Source organism: Fusarium redolens, assembly GCF_020744475.1.
Source record: "Fusarium redolens strain MPI-CAGE-AT-0023 chromosome Unknown BKA55scaffold_1, whole genome shotgun sequence".
Classification (NCBI taxonomy): Eukaryota; Fungi; Ascomycota; class Sordariomycetes; order Hypocreales; family Nectriaceae; genus Fusarium; species Fusarium redolens.
In genome coordinates this window covers 620,916-644,132 of record NW_025763664.1, presented here as the reverse complement: position 1 = coordinate 644,132, position 23,217 = coordinate 620,916, and the positions used below count along the sequence as shown (strand labels likewise).

The following is a 23,217-nucleotide window of genomic DNA, read 5'->3' as shown; positions in this document are numbered from 1 at the left end:
GTAGACATCGACATAATTATTGAGGAATCATCTGAAATAGGACATATCACAAGATTTTACTGATGATGGGTAAAGAAAATCGGTATTGTGAAGAAGAACTGCTCAAACTAGAACGCTGCTTCGTAACTCCTTGATAGCTCTATCGTATACTTGTGCTTTTCTCTCATACAGTCGTAATACAGAACAAGACTACTCATACACTCCAACAACTCCAGTGCTCTGTCGCTTCAGTGGATGTTTAGTATCCATGGCCTGAATCTTCATTAGCATCACGTTCGTCCACATGCTTTTCATAAGTACTTACGTCCAAGAGATCGTCCCATCTTCGACATCTCCTTCGCCTGCGTCTGCTTAACCTTGGCCCTCCTCGAATCCTCCTTCGCCTCAACCTCCAATCTCTTAACATGCTCCCTGGCCTCCCTCACACTCAATCTCGCCTCCTCCAACGCACGATCAGCCTCACGTTCCGCCCTCTCGGCATCCTGAACTCGTTCTCTCGCTTCAAGAACAGCAGGGTCATGCTCGTTGCGGTTTCCACCTAGACGAGACAAGAAGCCGCCGTTGGAGGTACGACGAGACGGGGAACGGGAGGATGAGCGCGAGTGACGACGGTCGTAGGAGGAGGCTGAACCGCGGGAGTGACGGTGGTGGGAGGATGTGGATGTTCGTGTGGAGGGGGGCTCGTGGCGGGATGAGGAGAAGAGGCCGTGCTTGCGGGGGGGTTCCTCGCGGATTGGCTCTGGGGAGGGTTCACGACGACCAAAGAGACCCATGATGATGATTTATAGTGATAACTTATTAGTGTAGTGTAATGTAAGTGGTGTAGGGTGGTGTAAGCGTGTAAGTGGTAGTGGATATCGTGTAAGTGATCAGTGTAGTGTAAGTGAAGTTGATATTCTGGAGAATAAAAAAGAAGCTTTTCACAAGAATCTAGGCGTCTCTTGGCCTCTATTTCTATTATTTCCCATCCCTACCAGTAGTGATGCCATTCACAACTACGATCGTCAACATCTCAAACCTGCTTTATTACCGTGACGTCAATGCATGCGCGCAGGGTAGCAAGGGTCCAACCAATCAAGAAGCGGAGATGACACGGGGAAGATAATCACTTTGGGAGACTGTGACGCAGAGGGTGGCGTTTCTATGTTTTGTGTGATGATATTACTGGTGTGAGAGGACGATCTGGTTGTAATGATGCATGAATGCCTCTGATATCATACATTGAAGGGTGGTGATGGTATAATTGGAATGTAACAAAGGCTGCCAAGATATTCAGAATTCCAATGTCGACGTTGCAGGTTTAGAGTTTATCAACGGTTACAACTTAATTGACTGCATCATCAATCTCATACAGTAGCCTACGATCTCAGCGGATCAAAGATCTACAGCTCATCCGTCAATGCTTGGCCTCACCTTTTGCTGATATCTCATCATGATCCCTCATCAGTGTGGCTGTGCACTTTGCCCCTCAAGTCTCGGCACATTGCGTAGATTGGTCTCACCAGCTAGAATCAGAATCATCTCATTAAGAATGCGCTAAATAAACAATACGAAGAGACAAAACACATGCCGGGAGATGGAACAAGTAGACATAAAAAATAAGTGGTTGTAGCTAGAGCAGGCACAAAATGACTTCCGCAGGTAAGTCTACTCCTCCCGCTAATTTACCTCGCATTCCGAGCGAAAATAGCCTGTAAATAGCAAAAAGAAAACAACGCAGAACACCAGATTTCCCTATGTGCTTAATGCCGCACGATATATACAGTGAAATACCCGTAGTGGGCAAAGAATAACCATGGAGCCGAATAGAGTCTCATCCCTGCTTCGTTCGTTCTCAATGACAGGTGCTCTCGTATTCGATATTACGCTCGTATCGTATCATGTTCACATAACAGTGCATCCGCCCTCCTCACGATCCTTCTTGACGCTCAGCGCAACACGCGCCGCCTCAGTGAAGGCCTCGTTAACACCTCTGTTCTTCATAGCAGAGCACTCCAGGTATCGAAGGGCGTTTATGCGACGCGCCACCTCGAGACCCTGGTCGTAGTTGATCATGGGGCGTTTCTCGCGCGGTTCTCCTGATTCGTTCTCTTCCTCGTCGCCTTGCTCGCGGAGATCGCACTTTAGCGCTACGAGGACGAGCTTGGTGCCTGGGCAGTTGTCGGCGATCTCGCCTACCCACTTGGATTCGACGTTTTCGAGGGAATCTTTGCTGTCGACGGAGTAGCAGAGCATGATGAGATCTGTGTCGTCTAGGGACAAAATTAGCAGGGCGTAAAGTGTGTGTAGGCAGATAATGTACCGTAGGATAGGGAGCGTAATCGATCGAATTCTTCCTGGCCTGCTGTGTCCCAGAGGGAGAGTTCGATGTGGACATTGTCGACAAAGATGTCTGCGTTCGTTAGCGATGCGCGTACGCAGAAGAATCGAGCATCGTACCGTGGACGTAGTTCTCAAAGACGGTGGGTTCGTAGACAGTTGGGAAGTAGCTATAATCAATGAGCTTCGCATCACACTCGTTGCCCTGCAAACATACCCTCTCGTAAAGACGTTCAACAGCGATGTTTTTCCACAAGCACCATCACCCCTAAATCAGATCAGCGCAACGCCTTCCATTCCTCTTCGTATGTGACGCACAGCAATACCAGCTTTCGCTGCACAGTTTTAGATCCTCCACAAAGAGCAGGCATTCTGACAAATTCGATTCAATCGTAGAAGACTCCGTAGTTGTCAAGGAACAGAAGCAGAAGGGAATTCGCGTCGTTGAAATAAGTTGAATCTCGGTTCGTGCACCCGCCCTGTTCAAGGTTCAAGGTTAAGTCGCAGATCGAATTCGCAGGCGAGAAACCGTTGGGAGATGTCGATAGACGCTTTCCTGACGCAAGGCGAATTGATGCGTTGTATGTAGGGATTAGGAAATGGGAGGGTAGTTTCCAGGCTGCGAAAGATAAAGAGATGCAAGGTTGTGAAATAGAAGTTGAAGTCAGAGAGAGGCCAGCGCAAGGGAAAATGGGGGGCACTGGAACTCTAGGCCTTGGGGCCTTCGAGCAGTGGAGTCGACAGTGAGAAGTGGGCAGGGGTTATTTTCGGCGCCTCTTGAGGGGGATGCAACCACCCACATGACAGAATAAACATTCACAGTATTGTACTGAGGCTTTAGGGGGGCATTTCTGTCCCTCTTTAAATGTGTCCCCTTTTTTTCTGCACATCCTGTGGAACCACTTCTCTTTTTCTTGCAGTAGCGTTGATCCGTCACGTTAATTGGCTCTTTCACCCGTCGCTACCAAGATTGCCTCTTTTAAAGTCCCGGTTCGTCACTGCGCCAAAGAGGGTTTAAGCTCCGAGTCTTTAATTCGACAGTGTTAATTCGATGACAGTGATGCTACGTCGCAAATCATCGCGAATAACTCATGATGACCTATGAATAACGAGAATGGCCTATGCACAAGAACCGCGGCACCTGAAACTGTACCTGAAATTGAGTTGAGTTGAGCTGGTGTCGTGACGATTCATGGTGGCTTTGCGACTGAATCGTAACATAAAGTGGCTTCGTTTATTTTCCGCCCGCGGTAGGTATCACGCGGAAGAGGCGATATTGCAACACTGAAAAGCCAGTTTGTTCAATATTCTGAACATGTATTGGACGAGAGACTTGTTTCTATTAAACCTTGGTTCGCTTCATGCCGATGATTCCATAACCCACCCCACTCAATAATAAGTCCAACATAATGATGTCGTTCAAGATGTAATGTGCAACTTAGGAGCAATCAACAGAGGCCGCCCATTGTAGAATCCATTTCTAATCCTCGTCCTTTTGATATCCACGACGTGCTCCGCCCATACGTTCCGCAAGACCCTTGTGGCCTGCTTGTTGATGTAATTTATTAACGAACCCGCGATCACCTCCGCGTTCTCGTGCCTTGTCATCTGCATCTCGGAGTGCTGCTTCCCGTTCCTCCAGGGCCGTAAGGCGCTTTGAGCGATCGTCGTCGAGCTCTGTTGCTGCAGATTGCATCGCTGTTAACTTGCGCTGACGTTCTTCCTCTTTGGCTTTGTCGTCTTCTTCGTTGTATCGTGGTCGTCTGTCGCGAGAGTCGGGGTAACTTCTTCGTGAATCTCGTCGACTATCGCGGGGGCGCTCATGGCGTGGTCGCTCATGGCGGGAGCGGCGTTCACGTCTGTGCTCTCCATCCTCTGAATCATCGCGTCTGCGTCGCGAACGATCATCTCGACTATCGTCTCTGCGTCGCCTGTGCCGATCTTCTCTTGAGTCATCGCGACGTCGTGGACTTTGCGATCGTGAGTAAGAGCGTCGTCTTCTGTGATGTCTATCGTCAGGGTCTGCGCTGCGGTGACGATGCCTCCTTCGATGCCTATCGTGTCGATCTTCCCTCCTCCGTGACTTTTCCTTCTTCTCATCGTCCACTCCCATCGACGAAAGTAGTTGTCGGCGCTTGATCGGATCGTTCATCATAGCTTCGTAGGCAGCTTGTTCTTGTCGCTTGATAGCCAGTAACGGATCATCGCGAATCTTGGCAGCTGTATCCCTCGCAGTATTCGCATTCTGCAACGCCATAAAACTCTCTGTCCCCGCATCCTTCTCCAACTTCTTGTGTTCCGTGCCCTTGATAAGATTGTCGATACGTCGCTTGCCCAGCAAGTATGCTTCTGATTCTTCTGTCGTGCCAGCCTGTCCATCGTTGGGACCTTGGTACATCCAGTCAACGCGATCGACGCGCTTTCTGCCTCCAGCGGCCTCGAGTTGTCGCTGAACTTCTTCTTTCGCGCGCTCTTCCTTGATTTCGTTGATGCGCTGTTGTGTTCGCTTGCGCTCGGCGAGGGCCTTGTTTTCTTCATCCCAGACGGCCTGCTGATTGCGCCGCAGCGCGGGATGGAAGGACTTCTTCAAGTTTAGATCGCCTCCACCCATTTTGACGTGTTGTTTGATGTATTTGTTGAAGGAGGGGAGAAGAAGAGCTTAAAAGAGAGTATGATGATGTGGAGGAAAGAAAGTTGGCTGGGTTGATGTACAGTGGGGTGGCAATTGTTTGAGGCAACCACTTGGGCTTGGGCGCCAAAAAAGAGGAAATGCATGGGAGGGGCCCATATTTATCCTCCATGAAAGTCAGCAAAAAACATAAATTATGAAACTCTGTTATTTTTTCTTGCTTTCAACCTTATAAGGGGTCATCCAGCTTTTTAGCTTTTATATCAGTAAATTAATCAGTGAGGCCTCTATAGCCGGCCGACATATCAGTGGTCAAAAATCGGATAAGGTTTATCTGCCTCAATGATGCAATTGCTGCCTTGACCAAGCAGTACAAATACCAGTACAAATACCAGTACAAATACCAGTTACCTCGAGGGGAGAAACTCTGTTATAAAACTGTATAGGCAAATCTTAGGACAGAAAGGCGGAAACTTGCTACGGAATCCAATGACTATAATCATCATGAAAGTCTGTTTTTCATTGTTTTCAATCGTTGGGGAGGCAACCTTGAACCCCAGCCTCGCCTTATCAGCGCTTATCGCTCCTGGTAGGATGAGCGCATTGAGCCAAAGCATCAACGTTCGTGTGCATACAAGAGATGAAGCGCTTAGCAAAGCGAAAGGTCTGGCACAGCTGCCCCCATCGCTTCGGTACAAGTCACGCAACATGGTGTATAGCGCTCCCTTAGGACCGTTTGCAAAGCCAACTCTGTCTCTCGAATCACGACTGATCTGCTTGCCCAGGCAAAGGCTAACACTCCACGGTCATGGACTTCGTTTCCCATTAAACCTCGGTCCCGTGTGATCTTCCTGGTCCTCTGCTGCATCAATCGTCAGACATAGAGCATCCTTTCACCTTATATAGACCATCGTGAAAGTAACGTTCGTTCCAATGCGTTTGCCTTTGTATTGTACAGTCGTGTCTATGATACCCAAGATATCCCGTCCTTTCAACACCCCCTCCATCATTGAGTAGTCGTACATTTCCCTTCTTGCTCGCTCTCGCCCCAAACCTTTTACCAACTGGCTCGCTTCACACCAGGCAAGTTTCCAGCCATAGCCTCCATACGGAAATTGTACTACAATCATCAGTCCAATCCTCAATTCCCGTCTCTTCATTCGACTTACTCGAGTCATCTTAAAATCACTCAACACACCACGTCCTTGACCGCCCATAATACATCTGTTTCGAATCTGCGTTGGCCGAGTGTAGCAGTGCATCTGTGTCAATTGGAGCTGTGCCTCGGCGCGGACTCGTGGGGGAGGGTTGTGTTGCGGATAATGTATCGGAGAGCTTGTCTGTTGGCCTCGAGTTAGCCTTTATTCCCTCCCACAGATTGTCTTTTTAATTGGTGTTGTCGGTGATGGTGGTGTCGCGGCGGGGAAGAGTTTGCGCACCTCTCGGTCTCGTGGGCCTCAAAGACCTTTCGCTTTGTGTGGTCGCGTAGGGTGCGGACGTTAACGAAACAGCCCAGATCGAGCTTCTTGGCGCGGAACATCGACATGATGGGCGGTTTGGACGGGGATGTCGATGATGAAGCTGTCGGGAGATGTTGAATTGATGATGAGCCAAATTCAAGATGGAATTTGGGTTGCCGAAGAATAGCCGAAGCTCTAAACTCAGGCACTCCGGGCTGTAAGTCAACTCATTCAACAGCTGGAGGTCTGTGACAGTGCAAAACTCCTCAAATGAAATGATGAATTGATCAGTCAACTTTTGCCTGATTGAAAAATGTCGTTATATTTTCCATGGTTTGTTGGTAGTTTCAGGCACTGCTTTGGATCTTCTTGATTGGCGTGCTCGTATGGGCAATGAATCCATGCACTTACAATTCCAAAACTCAACGGTTGATTTGAAGAATAACAGTCTGCACAACCTCATCTCAAAGGAAAAAGCACTTCCCGTAAATGATGATCAAAAACTAAATGCTTAGAGTAAACACTTCATATTATTCTCCGTGATCTCGAGTACAATAAGCTCTGTACCTGATCTAAACTTGTTTGATTTAGGGTATCCAATGTGGAGTGATGATCCCCAAACCGTCCAGGGGAAGCTTGGCTTGGAATGCGACGTGACGCAGCCTCTGGTCTTGGTACGATTAGCTAACCGTGCATGTGCAATAAACCTGAACAATCAGCCTGAATTCCTTCAACAATAGAATTCATGTCTCACATCTAACCCCAAATCCATCTTCAACATGGATCCCAGCAGGGAGAATCTCCTTAATGGAGCCGACCGTGCATCTTTTGACACAAGCGACGATTCCGACGCTTACTCTGACATCGATGCAACTGATTATCTCAACAAGAATAAGAATTCCCAATCTGATGCTGCAGGCAAACGTCGTTTACGACTTCTTCGGAGCTGGCGCGCAAAGAAATGCTGCTTTACCGTCATTGGAACAATCATAGTCGTTTGGCTCGTCATATCAGCAATTGGAGCATTTGCCTGGAAAAAGATCAAGACACCACCCGTTGACGGAAACTCACCACCATGGTATCCCAGTCCAAAAGGCGGTACTTCTAAGAATTGGGAGAAAAGTTATGATCAGGCTGCTAAGCTGGTTAGTAAAATGACACTGGCTGAAAAAGTCAACATCACTACTGGAACAGGATGGAGTATGGGTTTAGCAGTCGGCACAACCGGCGCCGCCAACAACGTCGGTTTTCCAGCTTTGGCATTACAGGATGGCCCTCTTGGAATAAGATTCGCGGATAACGCGACTGCTTGGCCAGCTGGTATCACAGTCGGCGCTACATTCAACAAGAAATTAATGTATGAGCGTGGAAGAGCTCATGGCAAGGAAGCAAAGGGTAAAGGCGTCAATGTCATCCTTGGCCCGGCTATCGGACCTCTTGGAAGAGCTCCAGCTGGTGGAAGAAATTGGGAGGGTTTTGGACCGGATCCTTATCTGCAGGGCGTTGCTGGTGCTGCGACGATAAAGGGAATACAAGATTCTGGAGTCATGGCGACGATAAAGCACTTTATCGGAAACGAGCAGGAGCATTTCCGTCAGGCGTGGGAATGGGGCCTTCCAAATGCCATCTCTTCCAATATTGATGATCGGACGCTACATGAGATTTACGGATGGCCGTTCCAAGACGCTGTCAAGGCTGGGGTTGCGAGTGTTATGTGCTCGTATAATATGGTGAATAACTCATATGCCTGCCAGAACTCAAAGCTTTTGAATGGCATTCTGAAAGATGAGATGGGTTTTCAGGGCTTTGTCATGTCGGATTGGTTGGCGCAGAGATCTGGTGTTGCAAGTGCTCTTGCTGGGCTGGATATGAGTATGCCTGGAGATGGACTCAAGTGGGCAGATGGAGAATCTCTTTGGGGTCCTCGACTCACGCAGGCTGTTCTGAACGGATCGTTGCCTGTAGATCGACTCAACGATATGGCGCTTCGAATTGTCGCGTCTTTCTATCAGCTTGGTCAGGATAAGGATGAGAATAAGGGACCGAACTTTTCATCATGGACTTATGATAAGAAGGGGAAACTCGCACCTGGAAGTCCTTCGCCTCAAGAGGAGCAGGTCGTCAACCAGTACATAAACGTGCAGGAGGACCACGCTGAGCTGGCTCGTCAGATTGCTATCGAGGGCACTGTTCTGCTCAAGAACGATGGCGTGCTTCCTTTGACTCGTGAAGGCAACCTGGCCAATCAAGCTGATCAGAAGAAGGAAAAGATCAAGGTTGGTATTTTCGGCGACGATGCTGGTCCTGGAAAGGGACTCAACTATTGCCCCGATCAAGGCTGCAACGAAGGGACCCTCGGCTCAGGTTGGGGCAGCGGAGCAGCTGATTTCCCATTTCTCGTCACCCCCGTTGAGGCGCTGCGAAAAGGCTTCAAGAAGGATAAAGTCCAAGTCAGCGAATTCCTATCCAACAAGATCAAAGATCCAAAGAAGGTCACAGAACAGGATGTCTGCTTGGTATTCGCCAACTCTGATGCAGGAGAGGGATATTTGTCTTGGAACAATGTCCGAGGTGATCGCAATGATCTCAACTTGCAGAAAGGAGGCGATGCGTTGATTATGGAGGTCGCGAACCTCTGTGGTGGTGGAACTGGCACGACTATCGTGGTTATTCATGCTGTTGGGCCTGTTGTCATGGAGAGCTGGATCAACCACCCGAGGATCAAGGCTGTGTTGACAGCTAACTTACCTGGTGAGGAGAGTGGCAATGCCATTGCTAGCATTCTGTTCGGTGACGAGAGTCCCAGTGGAAAGCTTCCGTATACGATTGGCAAGGCTCTTCCTGACTATGGCGAGGGCGCTCAGATCCTTTATCTTCCCAATGGCGTCATTCCGCAGCAAGACTTCAAGGAGGGATTGTACATCGATTATCGCCACTTCGACAAACACAACGTGGATCTTCGATATGAGTTTGGCTATGGACTGTCGTACACTACATTTGAGTTCAAAGACTTGAAGGTCTCAGTGAAGGAGGCAGTCGCACAACTCCCAGCCTCACGTTCCTCGCCTACGAGCGCAAAGCCGCCCAAGCTTGATGATAAGATCCCTGATGTCAAGGAGGGTCTTTGGCCAAAGAACATTCGCAAACTGAAGAAGTGGATTTATCCCTACATCGATTCGCCCGATGACATCAAGAAGGGCGATTACCCCTACCCCGATGGCTACGATATCGAACAGCCCCCCTCTCCAGCTGGAGGTGAAGAAGGTGGTAATCCTGATCTCTGGAAGACTGTCGTCACTGCCTCCATAGTCGTCACGAACACAGGCTCTGTGGATGGCAAGGCTGTTCCTCAGCTGTATCTCTCGTATCCCGCATCATCAAAGGTTGACCATCCTGTTCGCGTGCTGCGTGGTTTTGAGAAAGTTGCTTTAAAGAAGGGTGAGAGCAAGACTGTCGAGTTTGAATTGACGAGGAGGGATTTGAGCTATTGGGATGTGGAGGAGCAGAATTGGAGGGTTACTGATGGAGAGTTTACGATTGCTGTTGGAGAGAGTTCGAGGAATTTGAGGGCAACGGGTACATTCAAGTCTGATGGTACCCCAGGCCATTTGATCATAGAGGGTTAGTACAGTTGTATGCTTGGTTAGTCACCTCTTGAGCATGGATCACACAATGCAGATTTACCAATTCACGTCAATGCGATGAATTCCATTACTTTTCCATTATCAACGTCTAATTATACGCCCTCAAAAACTCTACCAGAGCCATCATAGCCATAGCTTGTCCATAAGGCATACTCGTCCTAGGAATATCCTTATAATGCTGCAAATCATGTCCCATCCCCGTTCCAAACGAGGTATTCAACAACTCTCCCTCAGGACTAATATTCTCCAAAACAGCCTTGATCGCCTTGACAGCTACCTCAGAGTACTCCTTTCCAATATATCGCTTCCGTTCCGCCTTGAGAATACCATATGCAAAACCCGCTGTCGCACTGGCCTCGACGTATGAACCTTCTGATTCAGGGACGTCGAGAAGGGTACTCCATAGACCGTTTGCGCGCTGCGTTTTCGCAAGGGCTGCGCATTGGCTATCGAGTGTGTTGATCAGATGTGAGCCAATGGGGTCATCTTCCTTGATACCGATGAGTTCGAGAAATTCGGGAATCACGATAGTAACCCAGCTGTTACCGCGTGCCCATCTCGCATCAGCAAAGTTATGGCCACCATCCTTAAACGTCCATCCGTGGAAGAACAATCCAGTCTTTGTATCAAACAGATACTGAATATGCAGTAAGAACTGCTTCTTCGCTTCAGCGACGTATTCAGGCCTGTTAAGAACAAGACCAATCTTGGCAAGCGGCATGACAGTCATCATGAGGGTATCATCCCAAAGCTGCTGCTCATTGACCTCAAGGTACGTAATATGCTGAAAACCACCATACTTTGTCCTAGGCAGATCATGCATCGCCCACTCAGCCCAAGCATCCAGCCAAGGAAGATACGTAGGATTCTGTGTCTTTTCATAGACATACGCCAGAGTGAGGAATACTGCCATGGTGTTGATGTTCTTTCCCTTGTGGCCCTCTGCGAAACGAGCTTGGAACCAATCTTCAATGATCTTGAGCCATTGGTCCTCACCGGTCATCTCGTAGTACTTCCATATTCCGTAGAGACCGATGCCGTGGGTCCACTCCCAGTCGTTCCAGCCTTTTGTGTCGATGATGCGGCCGTCTGCTAGGGTCATGAGGAATTCGCCTGTTGTGTCTTTGATGTTGACGAGTTCGTGGATGAGCTGTTGGATTTGTTTGTGGACGTCTTGCGACGCGATGTCGTGTACGTGAGAGGGCATGATGACGGTGAATGAACGGGTATCTTGTTACTGAACAGGGTATCTTGTTACACTGCAAGAGAGATGAGTTATTTGGTCGAGGATGAATGAGGGTATTCATAACCCCTCGTTGTATCCCAATGGTTCTCTTGGCAGTCCACATGCTCGGTCCGAAGTACACCGAGGGCGCCTATCATGAGGTTGAAGCTTCATCTCTCCGCACTTTTTGGTTGTGGGGGTGGGGCTTGGAACTGGGGGTTGAAGATGGGGGCGGAGTAGTCACCCATTTCCAGTAAAGCACAGAGAGACGAAAAGATTCAGCTGAAGCTTGTGAAGTGATTACGTAGTGACGTTTGGGGGAGTACTATCGCGGTTTTAATACCGGAATTCATCATGGCAATTGAGCAGAACGCTATAGTGTTGAGTGAAGTTCAGTGAGTTGAGGGGATTACCGCTAAATAAACCGCGGATTTAGTGCATACCCTCGGATCTTCAGTGGGTCTACCTTAATTCCCCCCACTGAGCCAAACCAGGTCAGCGGAGAAGTCTTCCTCTTTCGCTGCCTGTCGCTTCCCCTTGCCGAATGCTGCTTCAGTGACGGAGAAAATTTCTGACATGCGGAGTAATTCGAAAGAGCCGCTTACTTGCTTGGATTCTCCAAATTCATCGCCAAGAGACGGGACGGATGCGGCTGTTACGTTGAGGCGTAAGGCACAGCATCGTCACTATTACCGTTGGATATGGCCTTGACGGGTAGTTGGAGAGTTAGAGATCGATGGCTTTGTTGGAAGTGATGTGATATGGTGATGTTTCTTCAACTTGGAGGTCGGGCAGGATCTAAAGTCACATCGAGGCAATCTAAGGTACAGAGAGAGAGTCAAAAAACCTAAACTTAGGATCTCTATCCCAAGTGACAAAAAGACTTGGGTAAGTTTAGTATAGACCTAGTGGGTCTTTAGAGTAGTTTATTTTGGCACTCAGAATGGAGGTCAGAAGTCACGTAAAGATTGAAGCATATCTTGCTCCCCTGCAACCGTCCAATCCATACGGGTCAATAGAGGAGCCTCCTGTCCTCAACCAACCCAGCAATCATGCCATACGCTGATCCTACCCGTCCCTGGCGTACCTTAACCAGGGCTTATTTATCCCGTAGAGCGGATCCCCAGTGACAAACCCTGAAGATGCCGCGTTGCCGAGTTGTAACTTGTAGATAATCCTGTTCTTCACTCGGCGCTCGGGCAAAACTCCCACGAGATAGAAAGAGTAAAACTCAATCTAAACTGGAGTAAGAAACTGGGGCAATATGGGGTATTGTCACAAGTAACGTTGACATCTGGGGCCCCAGATTCCCGCCACAACCTGTATGTCATAAAAGGAACACAACCCCCTTCTACATCTTTTAGTCAATCTCATCCTCAATCTCCTTCCAATTAACGAATCGAGATGGCTTCAGAAATCCAACGCAAGAGATCTGTCGACGAAGTCGAAGATCTCGAAAAGCCAACTCAGCATTCTGAACGAGTCGACAAGGAACTCGCACAATATGTCTCGGACGTTCGTATCAACATCTCGCCTGAGCGTAGTGCTGAGCTGCGAAGGATGATTGATAAGAGAGTTCTCGTCATTATGATCTTTACGTATTTCTTGCAGGCTATTGATAAGGGGACGTTGTCGTTCGCTTCGATTATGGGGTTGACGGCTGATACGGGGTTGGAGAATCCTGATGGGACTGTGTCTCAGCATGTAAGCCGCTCAACTCGTGGAGGTTTGTTGAAGTTTGTGTGCTAATTGTGACCTACAGTTCTCGTGGCTTACGACATGTATTTACCTCGCTATCCTCGTTGTCGAATACCCCCAGAACTGGCTCATCGCTAGAGTTCCCATCGCGAAATACCTCTCCTTCTGCATCGTCGCCTGGGGAGCTTGTCTGGCCTGTCATGCTGCCTGTCAAGACTTCAAAGGCCTGGTCATTGTACGAACATTGCTAGGTATCTTTGAGTCAGCCTGCCAGCCATGCTTCGTTATCCTCTCAGCCATCTGGTACCGACGTGAGGAGCAAGCCTCCCGAGTCACCTACTGGTTTGTTCAATCCCAGCTCCTCTCTACAAAACAGCTCACTAACCGCTCCAAGGTACATGATGAATGGCGCCCAACAGATCGTCGGCGGTCTTCTAGCATACTGCTTCTCCCTCATCAAAACCGGCCCCCTCAAATCCTGGCAATGGCTCTTCCTCTCCTACGGCGTCATCTCCGTATTCTTCGGTGTATTCGTCGGATGGTGGATGCCCGATTCTCCCATGCGAGCCAAATGCTGGACTGAGCAAGAGAAGCACGAGATGGTTGAGCGTGTTCGTGACAACCAGACTGGTATCCAGAACAAGACGTTCAAGAAAGAGCAGTTCATCGAGGGTCTCAAAGATCCTCAAGTTTGGGGTTATGCTCTCATTGCGCTTTGCACTACGCTACCTACCTCGGGTCTCGGTGCTTTTGCGAATATTATTATCAAGAGCTTTGGGTTCAGTACCCTTGAGACACAGTTGTTGGCGATGGTCCTGGGTTTTTACATCGTTATCGTCCTGTTGTCTTCGGCTTGGCTTGTCAAGAAGACGAACCAGAATCTCCTGGTCATGCTTGGCTTCTGTATTCCGTAAGTCTATTCCTCCTCTTATCTTGCTCATCACTGACAACTTAGTTCCTTCATCGGCACAATCCTCCTCATGACCCTCCCCAACAAGACCATGGCCCAACACATCGGCCTCCTAATCTCATACTACATAACCCTATCTTTCTGGTCCGCCCAAACCCTCGCCCTCTCCATGATCTCGCGTAACATCGCCGGCCAAACCAAAAAGACCGTCGCAGTCGCCACCAACTTCATCGTCTGGGCAGCCGGCAACGCGATCGGTCCTCAAGTCTTCCTCTCCCACGACGGACCCCGCTACTTCATTGCTTTCGCCACTCATCTCGGCTGCTACTGTCTTCTTGTCATTGTTATCATTTCTCTGAGATGGTATCTTCGACGTGAGAATAAGAAGCGTGATGCTTTGGCTGAGTCCGGTGTTGCGGAGGCTAGTTCGACTTATACGGGACAGGCTTGGGAGGATCTTACGGATAAGGAGAACTTGAGTTTCCGTTACGTGTACTAGAGAATAGACCTTGAAAGAGAGTTGCATGGATGCAAGTCTCGTTGCAAAGAGACTTGAGACATCGGATTAGCATAGAAGATAGTAGTCATTGTTTAATTTATCTGAAGCATGTTGCCAAATCAATGAAACCTCTGGTGAACAACATGCCCTCTCCTTTTCCTTCAAGATGAGTAGGAATGAACTGACTAATAGAGGCACTCATGCTCTGAGTGCACACCAGGACAAATATGTTACAGAGAACCAGATTGTGGGTGACCTGAATACGTCCCTTCACATTGTCAAAATACCTACAATATCTAGTCCAGTGGGAATACATTCACTGTTGCAACGCACTATTGTTTCTCAAATGTTTGTTATTAACTAGCTAGAGTATGGTGATGAAGGGCCTTTTGTTCAAACTGACGGCCATGACTGACAACCTCCGGGGAAATATGTGTTGTGACTTGAGGGATCGAATAGTGTAGTGGCTAGGGGAGCAACTTCTGACCCTAAGCTCAGGGTGCCAAAAGATAAGCAATCTAAATCTATCCTAGGTTTACCTAAGCAAACTTATTATTTAGAAGAGAAATCCTAAGTTTTCTTACCTCCCCTTGCCATGCTTTGAATGAACACCAGGGGCAAAGTTGTAATGCCAAGTCTCAGCCCCATTCTCAATGCGATGGAGTTCTCCAAACTTGACTTCATCCTCAGTATAGGCGTCGCAGTATGGCCTCATGGGAATTGTCGCACTTGGCGCGACTCTTTCTGATCCATCTTGTTCATTTCTTGGCATTTCAAGCATTTCCAGTGGGCGTGCACTTGTCGGCGACCTTGTTGACGCGGACGGTAAGGTCACGTGGATTAATGGGCTGCATGATTGTGTAGATTGATAGCGGGACATGTTTGCTGATAATGATATAAGTTAAAGGGTGTATTTGTGTTGAATGGTGCTTTCTGGAGAGGAACTGCGTTGCAAAGCTCCGTGAACAACATTCTCAGTCCCTGTTTCACTCATAGGTCCGAATGTTGTGATGCTCATATGTCCTGTCTCTGAAGAAGAACCTTACACAATGCTGAATAGATGCTGCGCTATGGCCCCAGTGTCACTGCCAAGTAGTCGCTGATAGTGAATCGACCACCATGGCAGTGACGAACCTATCGATCATTCCCTGGCCTCCATTGGTATAAGTCCTGCTCCTTGTACGGTCAAGTCCTACCCATCAGCTCAAACAACTCTCACACAACGACAGCTTACACACACGACTCACAAACATCATCACCCTCGCACAGTCCTATTAATCATTCACTTTCAATCTTACACAATGCGTCAAACAAATACACTCCATCCCAACCACAAATACTGGGATTGCCAAAAGCCTACCGGGGGTGGTGAGACTTGCAATACCTCCAACGAGGTCCATCTGAAGGAATGTAGGCTATGTGGCTACAAGATCGATGGTTCGATCAGGGTAATGGCAGTGAATGAAAATAGACAGATTATCGGGGAGCTCCACAGCTATGACGCACAGTCTGGTGAGATGGTTTGGGAGTATGAAGACTAGGCTCTCAACAACGGTCCAGCTATGAGTGATGCGACAACCAACGAAGCGACCACGAATTGAGGAACGACAAATGAAGCGACCACGGACGGAGCGAGAACCATTGGAGACAGGACCACTGGAGACAGGACCAATGGAGACAAAACCGCCGGAGCTGGAACTAATGGAGCGACCACAAACGGGAATCAGGGGGGCATTATAATTGACACTTCTACAACGTCTGTTCACTCTGGGGTCGGGAATCGGCCATTCTGAAGACGGGCTTTCAGTAATTGTGATTGATCATGGTTCATGATCACGAATGCTTCTTATTTGCTCATCAAAGTCTATCTTAGACATTATCCTTTTAGACGATAAAGAATAGAAAGGCTTGAGCTTTACTTGTATCACTGTTTCACTTGTGACCAACCATTTAAGGGTCATAAAAACGAGTTAGAGGCGGCATATTCTATGTAAAGCCTTTGTTCTTCTCTGAATGTCGTTGAGCTTTTGACACTCTTCAGTCCTTCACCGCTGTCATGACCCAGCAGGTTCAACAAGCTATGAATCTTCCCCTGTGAATTGGGGTGTTATTTTCCCTTAAATTAATTAGAATAAACTCAATGTCGCTGGTTAACTTGGACATGAAGGCCGTGATCAGTCAGTCACTTTGTCTCTGAACAGAGGTGATATCCGTAAACAATGCTGAAGAGATGCAGCTCTCTGGCACATCGTCACTGTTCGATGTCAGGCTGCAGTGATAGAGTGCGTGAAACGATCGCTTTGGTTGTGATTCATTCGCCGTTCAGTTCCCATTGCCTACTGGTATAAGTGACGCTCGTTGTACATTTTCCCAAAGCCACAAACACGCAAACAACACACAAACATCATCACAACCACACATCCATTTCCCTCATTATCTACAATCACCATGTCTAACGAAGTGGATCGAACAAGCGAACATACTCACTGGCGATGCATACGATGTATCAATGCCAAAAGGCCAAACTGTGTCAACAAAATGGAGGATAGGGCGTGTGCTGAATGCAGTACGGAGCGTCAGGCTGGCGCAGCCGCCTTGGATAAGGATGGGAAAGTTATTGGACAACTTACCAAGATATATAGAGAACTCTGGTCGTGGAATCCCAAGAGGTGAAACCCGAATGGTGTGGGAGGAGCGGGAATGGGAGAGGGAAAATGATCAGGACAAGGTACTCAAGCTACCACGACCCTCGATAACGATACGTTGTTATAGCGACAGTATTTTCAATTGAACAATATTTACGTGGCATACCTCAGTGCACACTAATTTATCATATATCATCTTGTCCGTAAACTAAAGTCGTTCTAGGAGCTTCGTAATCCATACCACGTGGGTTGTATACCCGAGGCTCCCAACGACCATGAGGAACTGCACCGGTGTTTGAGTTGTTCCAATGTTATTATTGCCCACTTTCAGATGAGTGGTGTCTGACACTGAGACTCGCGCATGTCTCAAGTGAAGACTACTTGCCCTAGCTATATACCTCACGACCCCGATATTGAACTTCAGTGCTACTTTAACTGTCACAACTCAGCCCGCGATTGCTGTAAGTTCTATTGTTTCAACCTATCACTGAAATCGTTCAAAATATGATTCTCTGTGCCACCTCTGCTCAAGTATATATGAGTTGTAAGCGTTGCGTAACCCAATCCTTGTAGCAAGCGTCAGCCCTCGCTTGACTTCACAAACGTCAACACGACACAGCTACATAGAGCTTCAAACCACTGGTATCAGTTAGGCAACTGTGTCTGGCTCTTTAAAAGCCAGCCTCATATCGATGCAAACAGCTACTGCGACTCTCTCCGCGACGCCGACAAGAGGGCGCGTCAGGGTTGCCATCCTGTGTGCGGCCTCCGACTCACCTGCGTTAAGATCATTGTGTCTCTTGATTTATGAACGTGATTATGGCAAAATTGTGTATTGTATGTTTTGCTGGGGGGCTCGTTTCAAGCAATAGAATTGCTCTCTACTAGTATCATGGGGCGGATTGAGAAGCTCTTCAAGTCTCACTTTTAGAAGAGCTATATCACGAACATGGGTTTTTAGGTTTTATAAGTGAGGTAGATCTTCCTCATTTCCGGGATGTAAAGATATTATTACTGTCGCATGCATAAACAGATCAAGATTTGTTCCAGAAAAGTGTAACTCGGTGTCATAATGACAATGCTGCAAGGAATGTGTTCAAAAACTCACAGAACCTAATGTATCAACACGCGATCTCTCTTTAGCGACTTCACTGATTTTGTGTCTAGCAAGATGTAATTTCTCGGTGATTGTTAGACTGCGGGGCCATTTAAGCAGCAGACACAAACAATCGCTGACACTGAATGATCTGAACGTGATTCATATTGGTACATGTGTAACTCTTATCTGCGAATCACTAATCGTTCGCACAACCACCTGCATGAACTCATGTATATAGTAGCCAGAATTTCACCCTTCCCTCCACTCCTTCATCCAGTACACCAAAACCCAATATCCACTGCCAACTCACTTACAACAACACACCCATATCCACACTACAGCACCACCCACCACTTACATCCTCACCATGTCCGAGAATGTTCAAAAGACAACAACCCAAGTCCGCGGCGATCACACAAAGTGGCAATGTCGAAAAATGATCAATGAACCAGGCCGCACCAGATGCGACGCAAATATGAGCATGAACGTCGACAGTTGTACACACTGTGGACAGCGTCGCGGGAAGAATGCAGTTGCCCTAGCTCAGAACGATGATGAATTGGGAAGCCTTGTTGGCTTTGAGGACGATGGATCAGAGAAATGGCACTATAATCTCAAAGTGAACGGCTTTCATAACTGAGTCTGATCGAGCTTGCCGGTGTTCAGTGATTCAATGTAAACAGACATTATAAATTGGTTCTAAAAATCTTCTCCTATTCTCTTGTTCTTCTCCATGTTACTTAGCTCATCAAAGATCGTACTTCATTTCTTTGTAATTGTTACCCTAACGTACTGCAATCATGTCAGGCAAACTAGGCCGCCGAACAGCTATCGTTCGCAAAGACCACACCAAATGGGAGTGTACAGAGAAATTTGGACATAACGAAAAGCATGAGCCTCTTTATTGCGGGGAGATTATGAAGATGTCCGAACGAGTCTGTAAGAAATGCTGGTGTATTCGTAGAGTCGGGGCAGTTGCGCTGAATGATGATAACATACATCTTGGTGTGCTTGATAAGATCACGAAGGGAATCAGAGAGTGGTGGGATTATTTACCGGAACCGAAGCAGAGCTGCGAATGAGCATTGGATTTGTATGCCGCGAAGGGATGGGAGGAATCGTAAGCTGTAAGGGTAGACGTAGGCAGTGAATACAGCTCGTAAGGTAAATAGTGAAGCATTGTCGATAGCTCACTGATTCATGAGTACAAGTGGGCCTAACATATTCGCGACCAGTGAAAGAATGTTTGTCTGACAATGAATACTACCCCTGATCCATGACCAATGCCAGCAATAATAACTCCCTTTCCCAGGTGACTTTCACTCTAACTTGCCATCATCACACTCCAAACAACTCACACAGAAAACACTCTACTACACTTACACAAACTTTAACTTCTTGAGCTATACACATCAAAAGCGTCACAATCATGGCTGGTTTCTCAGTAGTAGTCACATCCAAAGTCCGCAACGACCACACTCACTGGCGCTGTATGCACCAGACGGACGGAACCTACTGCAATACTCGACTTCCGGTGAACCAGGAACAATGCACCAAATGCGGTAGTGGCCGTGAAAAGGGCTCGTGGGCTGAGACGCATGATGGCACTCAGCTTGGGACTCTGGATTCCTTTGACTCGGAGGGTAAACCGGTTTGGCGCTATGTTTTCAACACCAACGGCTGTAGTTAATGAGTGTCGGTCCAAAGGAGGGGATATCATGATGCGGTACCCCTGATTCATTATACAAGGACACTATAAATTATACTCAATACACTCTCACTCTTCCCCCAACATATTCCTCAAACATCCTCTTAGCATCACTATACCAAAGTGCAAATTCACTCACAAGACACCTCAACATGCCTTTCGATACACTTACACCCGTAGTCCGCGGTGATCACACTCACTGGCGTTGCAGCAAACTTATCAATGGAAACATCGGCGATACAAAGAATCCCATGGCCGAGAAGACGTGCAGTGTTTGTGGCATAGACCGTGGAATTCGCTCGGTTGCCCTGGCGAGTAATGATGATATGCTGGGGGTGCTTGCTTCCATTGATACAGAGGGCAGGGAGATGTGGTATTATAGTATAACGACGAATGGGACCTCATAGTTCAGTGGAGGTTTGGTATGAAACACGTGGTTGGTATGTCGTGATATCCTCAAGCTCGGGGTCATGATTCAGATCTATGCAGACTTTATATAAACCGCTGAGAACACGCTCTCCTTCTGCACTCTCAAAGTCACCAGTATAAGCATCATAAATCTCAGATGAATTAACGCTAAAATAAGTTAACTACATACACAACTTCAATAATGGCCCGCACTACTACACGCCGTGCTGACCATACTCAATGGAAGTGCACAAAGTTCCTGATGCCCAGCAACAACTGTAATACCACAATGTCAATTTATACAAAGAAGTGCAGTATCTGCGGTTGCAAACGCGAAGCTAGAAATGCAGAGGCTCTTAATGCTGCTGGCACCAAGCTTGGAACTCTTGTCGTGGTGGATTCTAAAGGTGAAGAGACGTGGGATTACATTTAGTCCGAAGTTTTGTACTATGATACACGGCGGATTTACAGCTTTTACAGTGTCTCACTACTTAAAGTTGAGCTTCGATTCAGGAGGGCTCCATCTATAGCATGATAAACTCAGTTACATTACTTTCTTGGCTTTTCTATTCTCAATACCCAATACTGACTCTTATACCATCTAGCACAAGCACAGCTAACACTTGTTACCATAAAACCCAAGCCTCTGAAGCCATCAAAGTCTCCACTAGAACCAAAATGCCTCTCATGGAACGCACAACCACCCTTCGAGATGATCATTCTCACTGGAAGTGCGTGAGACCTGAGCGTAACGGGGGTTTCTGCAATACAACAATGGCTATGAATGAAAACCAGTGCAGAAAGTGCGCTGCTATTCGTGAGCCCAGGTTCGCGTATGCCATGACTCGAGAGGGGCATAAACTTGGAGTTCTTGGGAGTGTTGACATAGATAATGTCGAGATGTGGCATTACGAAATGTAAACGATGTCTCGTGATAAGTTCGACGAATAGCCGCGAGCTGTTGTTATCATTTGGAAGGTGACCAAATAGAAATGAATTGTAGCTATGTCCTATAAACGGATCTCGTTATTGTAGCTCTTTCTCAGGCTGTGCTTGTCTCGTGCTGTCAACAAGCTTCCTCCACTTGAGTATTTGGCCCCTAACTCCCATTCGCCGTTGAACCATTAGCCCCCTACTCATATGCGACATCACCGTTTGTGAATTCCTCAACTGTCTTATATACAATTGGACCTGGTTCATCAACATCATACGGCTTAGTGTAAACCCAGATTTCTTCACCTTGGGCAGTATAACCTTCAAGCGTTCCGATTTGGTTCCAGTCTGACCTCAAGGCCTTAGTCTTCTTGCCTCGAACTTGATTGCATCCAGGACATGTCCGAATTGGCTTTCTGATGACACGACCTCTGTTATCTCGGCGATACTCAAACATGTCGTTGACTGGGCAGAAGTCGCCATTGGCTCTGGCCATGCATTGCCACTTTGTATGATCGGCGCGAACGGCAGTGATTGGAGCCATGGCGAAATTGTTGTAGTGAGTGTGAGAAGGTTGTGTATTTGCTGGTTGCTTGCGGGTTGCTGAGTACCGATTGCTTCGACATAAGGTGGTACAACGACGGTAACTTATACAGAACAACAATGGGCAGTTACATTCAGTCACTCGGTAAGTAAAGAGATTGATTCAGCTTGGAGGCCATATAGTGAGGAAGGCAGTGGTTAAGGAAAACACTATAGCGCTGAATGCATGAGACTGTCCATTGGGCTGTGAAGCAGAATTCTACCATTCTGAGCCAGCCAGACCCGAAGTGGACTGCATCGCTGCCACGACATGGACTCATGCACTCATCACAGAGCAAATATACACTACGCAGTAGTATCCAGGCATTTACCTGGTTCATAGACGTCTTACCATCAGGTCTAGACTGGCTCATGACACTCCCTCCCAAATCTCTTTCCCTTACCAATCATCTTCCCCATCAAAAGTCACTCCTTAGCCAGGGCAAGGGAATTTACTCCATGCGTAGTGTAGCACTTACAGCAGATATCATACTTTATCCGCATGGTGGTTTGTAGTCGGGCATCTTCAAGATGCTGCCAAGCTTGCCGGGAAGACTCTTCGTGCGATTGTGGGATTTCTTCAGACTGATGAAGAGACATCGCAAATGGCCATGCCACGAGCCAGGAAGATGCCACTGGAAATAGATTTGAACATGGCCATTGTTTAGAGGATGTTATGTTTGTTAACTTAAACCTTGGACTGAACGTCATGGGAAGAGGCGTTGTTCAAGCAAGTCACGGCCTGATGCAGGATCCATGTTCACCATCACGGAGTCCTGTTTGTTTAACGCACGATACTCAATTAGTAGACATTCACGAGAAGAATAGCTAGTATAAAGAATTCCGATCAAACATTATGGTAATCGCTAAAGATACGGATCAAACGTGATTGTATTCCCTAATCACCATGGACGCTCATCCATCAACCCTGGACATAGGTAGTGCTAGCCCTCGCCTCCGTAAAATCCATAGTCTCAGGCTCATGGAATTCCCAGACTGGATCACCATATGAATCCTTTCCCACACAGTCCCCAATCTTGTCGATGCCACCACTCAAAGCAGCTGCTCCCTGAGCAAGTTCAGCGTGGCACTTTTTACAGTTCTCATCGCCAATGTTGTTCATTTGTGTGCAGCTTGGGCTCATGCAGAACCAATAGGCGATATTGTTCTCAGTAGGTATAGCCATTTTGACTAAAGGTGAATAATATTGTTGTATGTTGATAGGTTTGTGTGACTTTGTCGCGGGTTTGATGTCCTGTGCAACAAGCTGGGAAAGCCTGCGACTTATATACGTGAGTGAAGAGTTATTACAAGCAATTTGTTCACCATCAATCATATTGAATCATTTTGTGCAGTTGTTCGGCGTCCTTTGTTCAGTGTATCACGACAACCTGCAGTGTGTGAACGACAAAGAAGCGTCCACTGTTCTGTCCACGACCTGAGTCAGTGTACTGACCA

The 23,217-nt window shown here is 47.5% G+C and overlaps 9 protein-coding genes across 9 annotated transcripts; 3 read left to right on the top strand and 6 right to left on the bottom strand.

The window, feature by feature from the left end:
* Positions 1-63: 63 nt before the first annotated feature.
* BKA55DRAFT_547944 (uncharacterized protein) lies at positions 64-1,179 on the bottom strand. Its single transcript, XM_046191075.1, has 2 exons — positions 305-1,179; positions 64-252 (listed from the first exon to the last, which is right to left on the bottom strand). The coding sequence occupies exons 1-2, from the start codon at positions 771-773 to the stop codon at positions 239-241; spliced, it is 483 nt and encodes a 160-aa protein (XP_046055927.1). The 5' UTR covers positions 774-1,179; the 3' UTR covers positions 64-238.
* A 216-nt stretch (positions 1,180-1,395) lies between these two features.
* BKA55DRAFT_547942 (small GTPase superfamily) lies at positions 1,396-3,048 on the bottom strand. The gene is made up of 5 exons (XM_046191074.1): positions 2,638-3,048; positions 2,537-2,587; positions 2,440-2,489; positions 2,303-2,392; positions 1,396-2,252 (listed from the first exon to the last, which is right to left on the bottom strand). The coding sequence occupies exons 1-5, from the start codon at positions 2,688-2,690 to the stop codon at positions 1,885-1,887; spliced, it is 612 nt and encodes a 203-aa protein (XP_046055926.1). The 5' UTR covers positions 2,691-3,048; the 3' UTR covers positions 1,396-1,884.
* A 751-nt stretch (positions 3,049-3,799) lies between these two features.
* BKA55DRAFT_682249 (Pre-mRNA splicing factor-domain-containing protein) lies at positions 3,800-4,930 on the bottom strand (the record flags this gene model as incomplete). Its single annotated transcript, XM_046198313.1, has 1 exon — positions 3,800-4,930. One exon carries the CDS (start codon positions 4,928-4,930, stop codon positions 3,800-3,802), a length of 1,131 nt encoding a protein of 376 aa, XP_046055925.1.
* Positions 4,931-6,005: 1,075 nt separating this feature from the next.
* BKA55DRAFT_531821 (uncharacterized protein) lies at positions 6,006-6,494 on the bottom strand (the record flags this gene model as incomplete). Its single annotated transcript, XM_046189255.1, has 3 exons — positions 6,006-6,068; positions 6,118-6,307; positions 6,388-6,494. The coding sequence occupies 3 exons, from the start codon at positions 6,492-6,494 to the stop codon at positions 6,006-6,008; spliced, it is 360 nt and encodes a 119-aa protein (XP_046055924.1).
* A 346-nt stretch (positions 6,495-6,840) lies between these two features.
* On the top strand, positions 6,841-10,087 carry BKA55DRAFT_2397 (glycoside hydrolase superfamily). Its single transcript, XM_046185300.1, has one exon. It carries the CDS (start codon positions 7,188-7,190, stop codon positions 10,032-10,034), a length of 2,847 nt encoding a protein of 948 aa, XP_046055923.1. The 5' UTR covers positions 6,841-7,187; the 3' UTR covers positions 10,035-10,087.
* Positions 10,088-10,113: 26 nt separating this feature from the next.
* On the bottom strand, positions 10,114-11,494 carry BKA55DRAFT_547937 (Six-hairpin glycosidase-like protein). Its single transcript, XM_046191073.1, has one exon. It carries the CDS (start codon positions 11,257-11,259, stop codon positions 10,141-10,143), a length of 1,119 nt encoding a protein of 372 aa, XP_046055922.1. The 5' UTR covers positions 11,260-11,494; the 3' UTR covers positions 10,114-10,140.
* A 1,187-nt stretch (positions 11,495-12,681) lies between these two features.
* On the top strand, positions 12,682-14,384 carry BKA55DRAFT_495480 (major facilitator superfamily domain-containing protein; the record flags this gene model as incomplete). Its single annotated transcript, XM_046186288.1, has 4 exons — positions 12,682-12,981; positions 13,040-13,317; positions 13,370-13,885; positions 13,931-14,384. 4 exons carry the CDS (start codon positions 12,682-12,684, stop codon positions 14,382-14,384), a joined length of 1,548 nt encoding a protein of 515 aa, XP_046055921.1.
* Positions 14,385-19,557: 5,173 nt separating this feature from the next.
* BKA55DRAFT_682244 (uncharacterized protein) lies at positions 19,558-21,165 on the top strand (the record flags this gene model as incomplete). The annotated part of the gene is made up of 2 exons (XM_046198312.1): positions 19,558-19,771; positions 20,888-21,165. The coding sequence occupies 2 exons, from the start codon at positions 19,558-19,560 to the stop codon at positions 21,163-21,165; spliced, it is 492 nt and encodes a 163-aa protein (XP_046055920.1).
* Positions 21,166-21,376: 211 nt separating this feature from the next.
* Positions 21,377-22,945, bottom strand: BKA55DRAFT_587961 (uncharacterized protein; the record flags this gene model as incomplete). Its single annotated transcript, XM_046194725.1, has 2 exons — positions 21,377-21,780; positions 22,687-22,945. The coding sequence occupies 2 exons, from the start codon at positions 22,943-22,945 to the stop codon at positions 21,377-21,379; spliced, it is 663 nt and encodes a 220-aa protein (XP_046055919.1).
* Between the last annotated feature and the right edge of the window lie 272 nt (positions 22,946-23,217).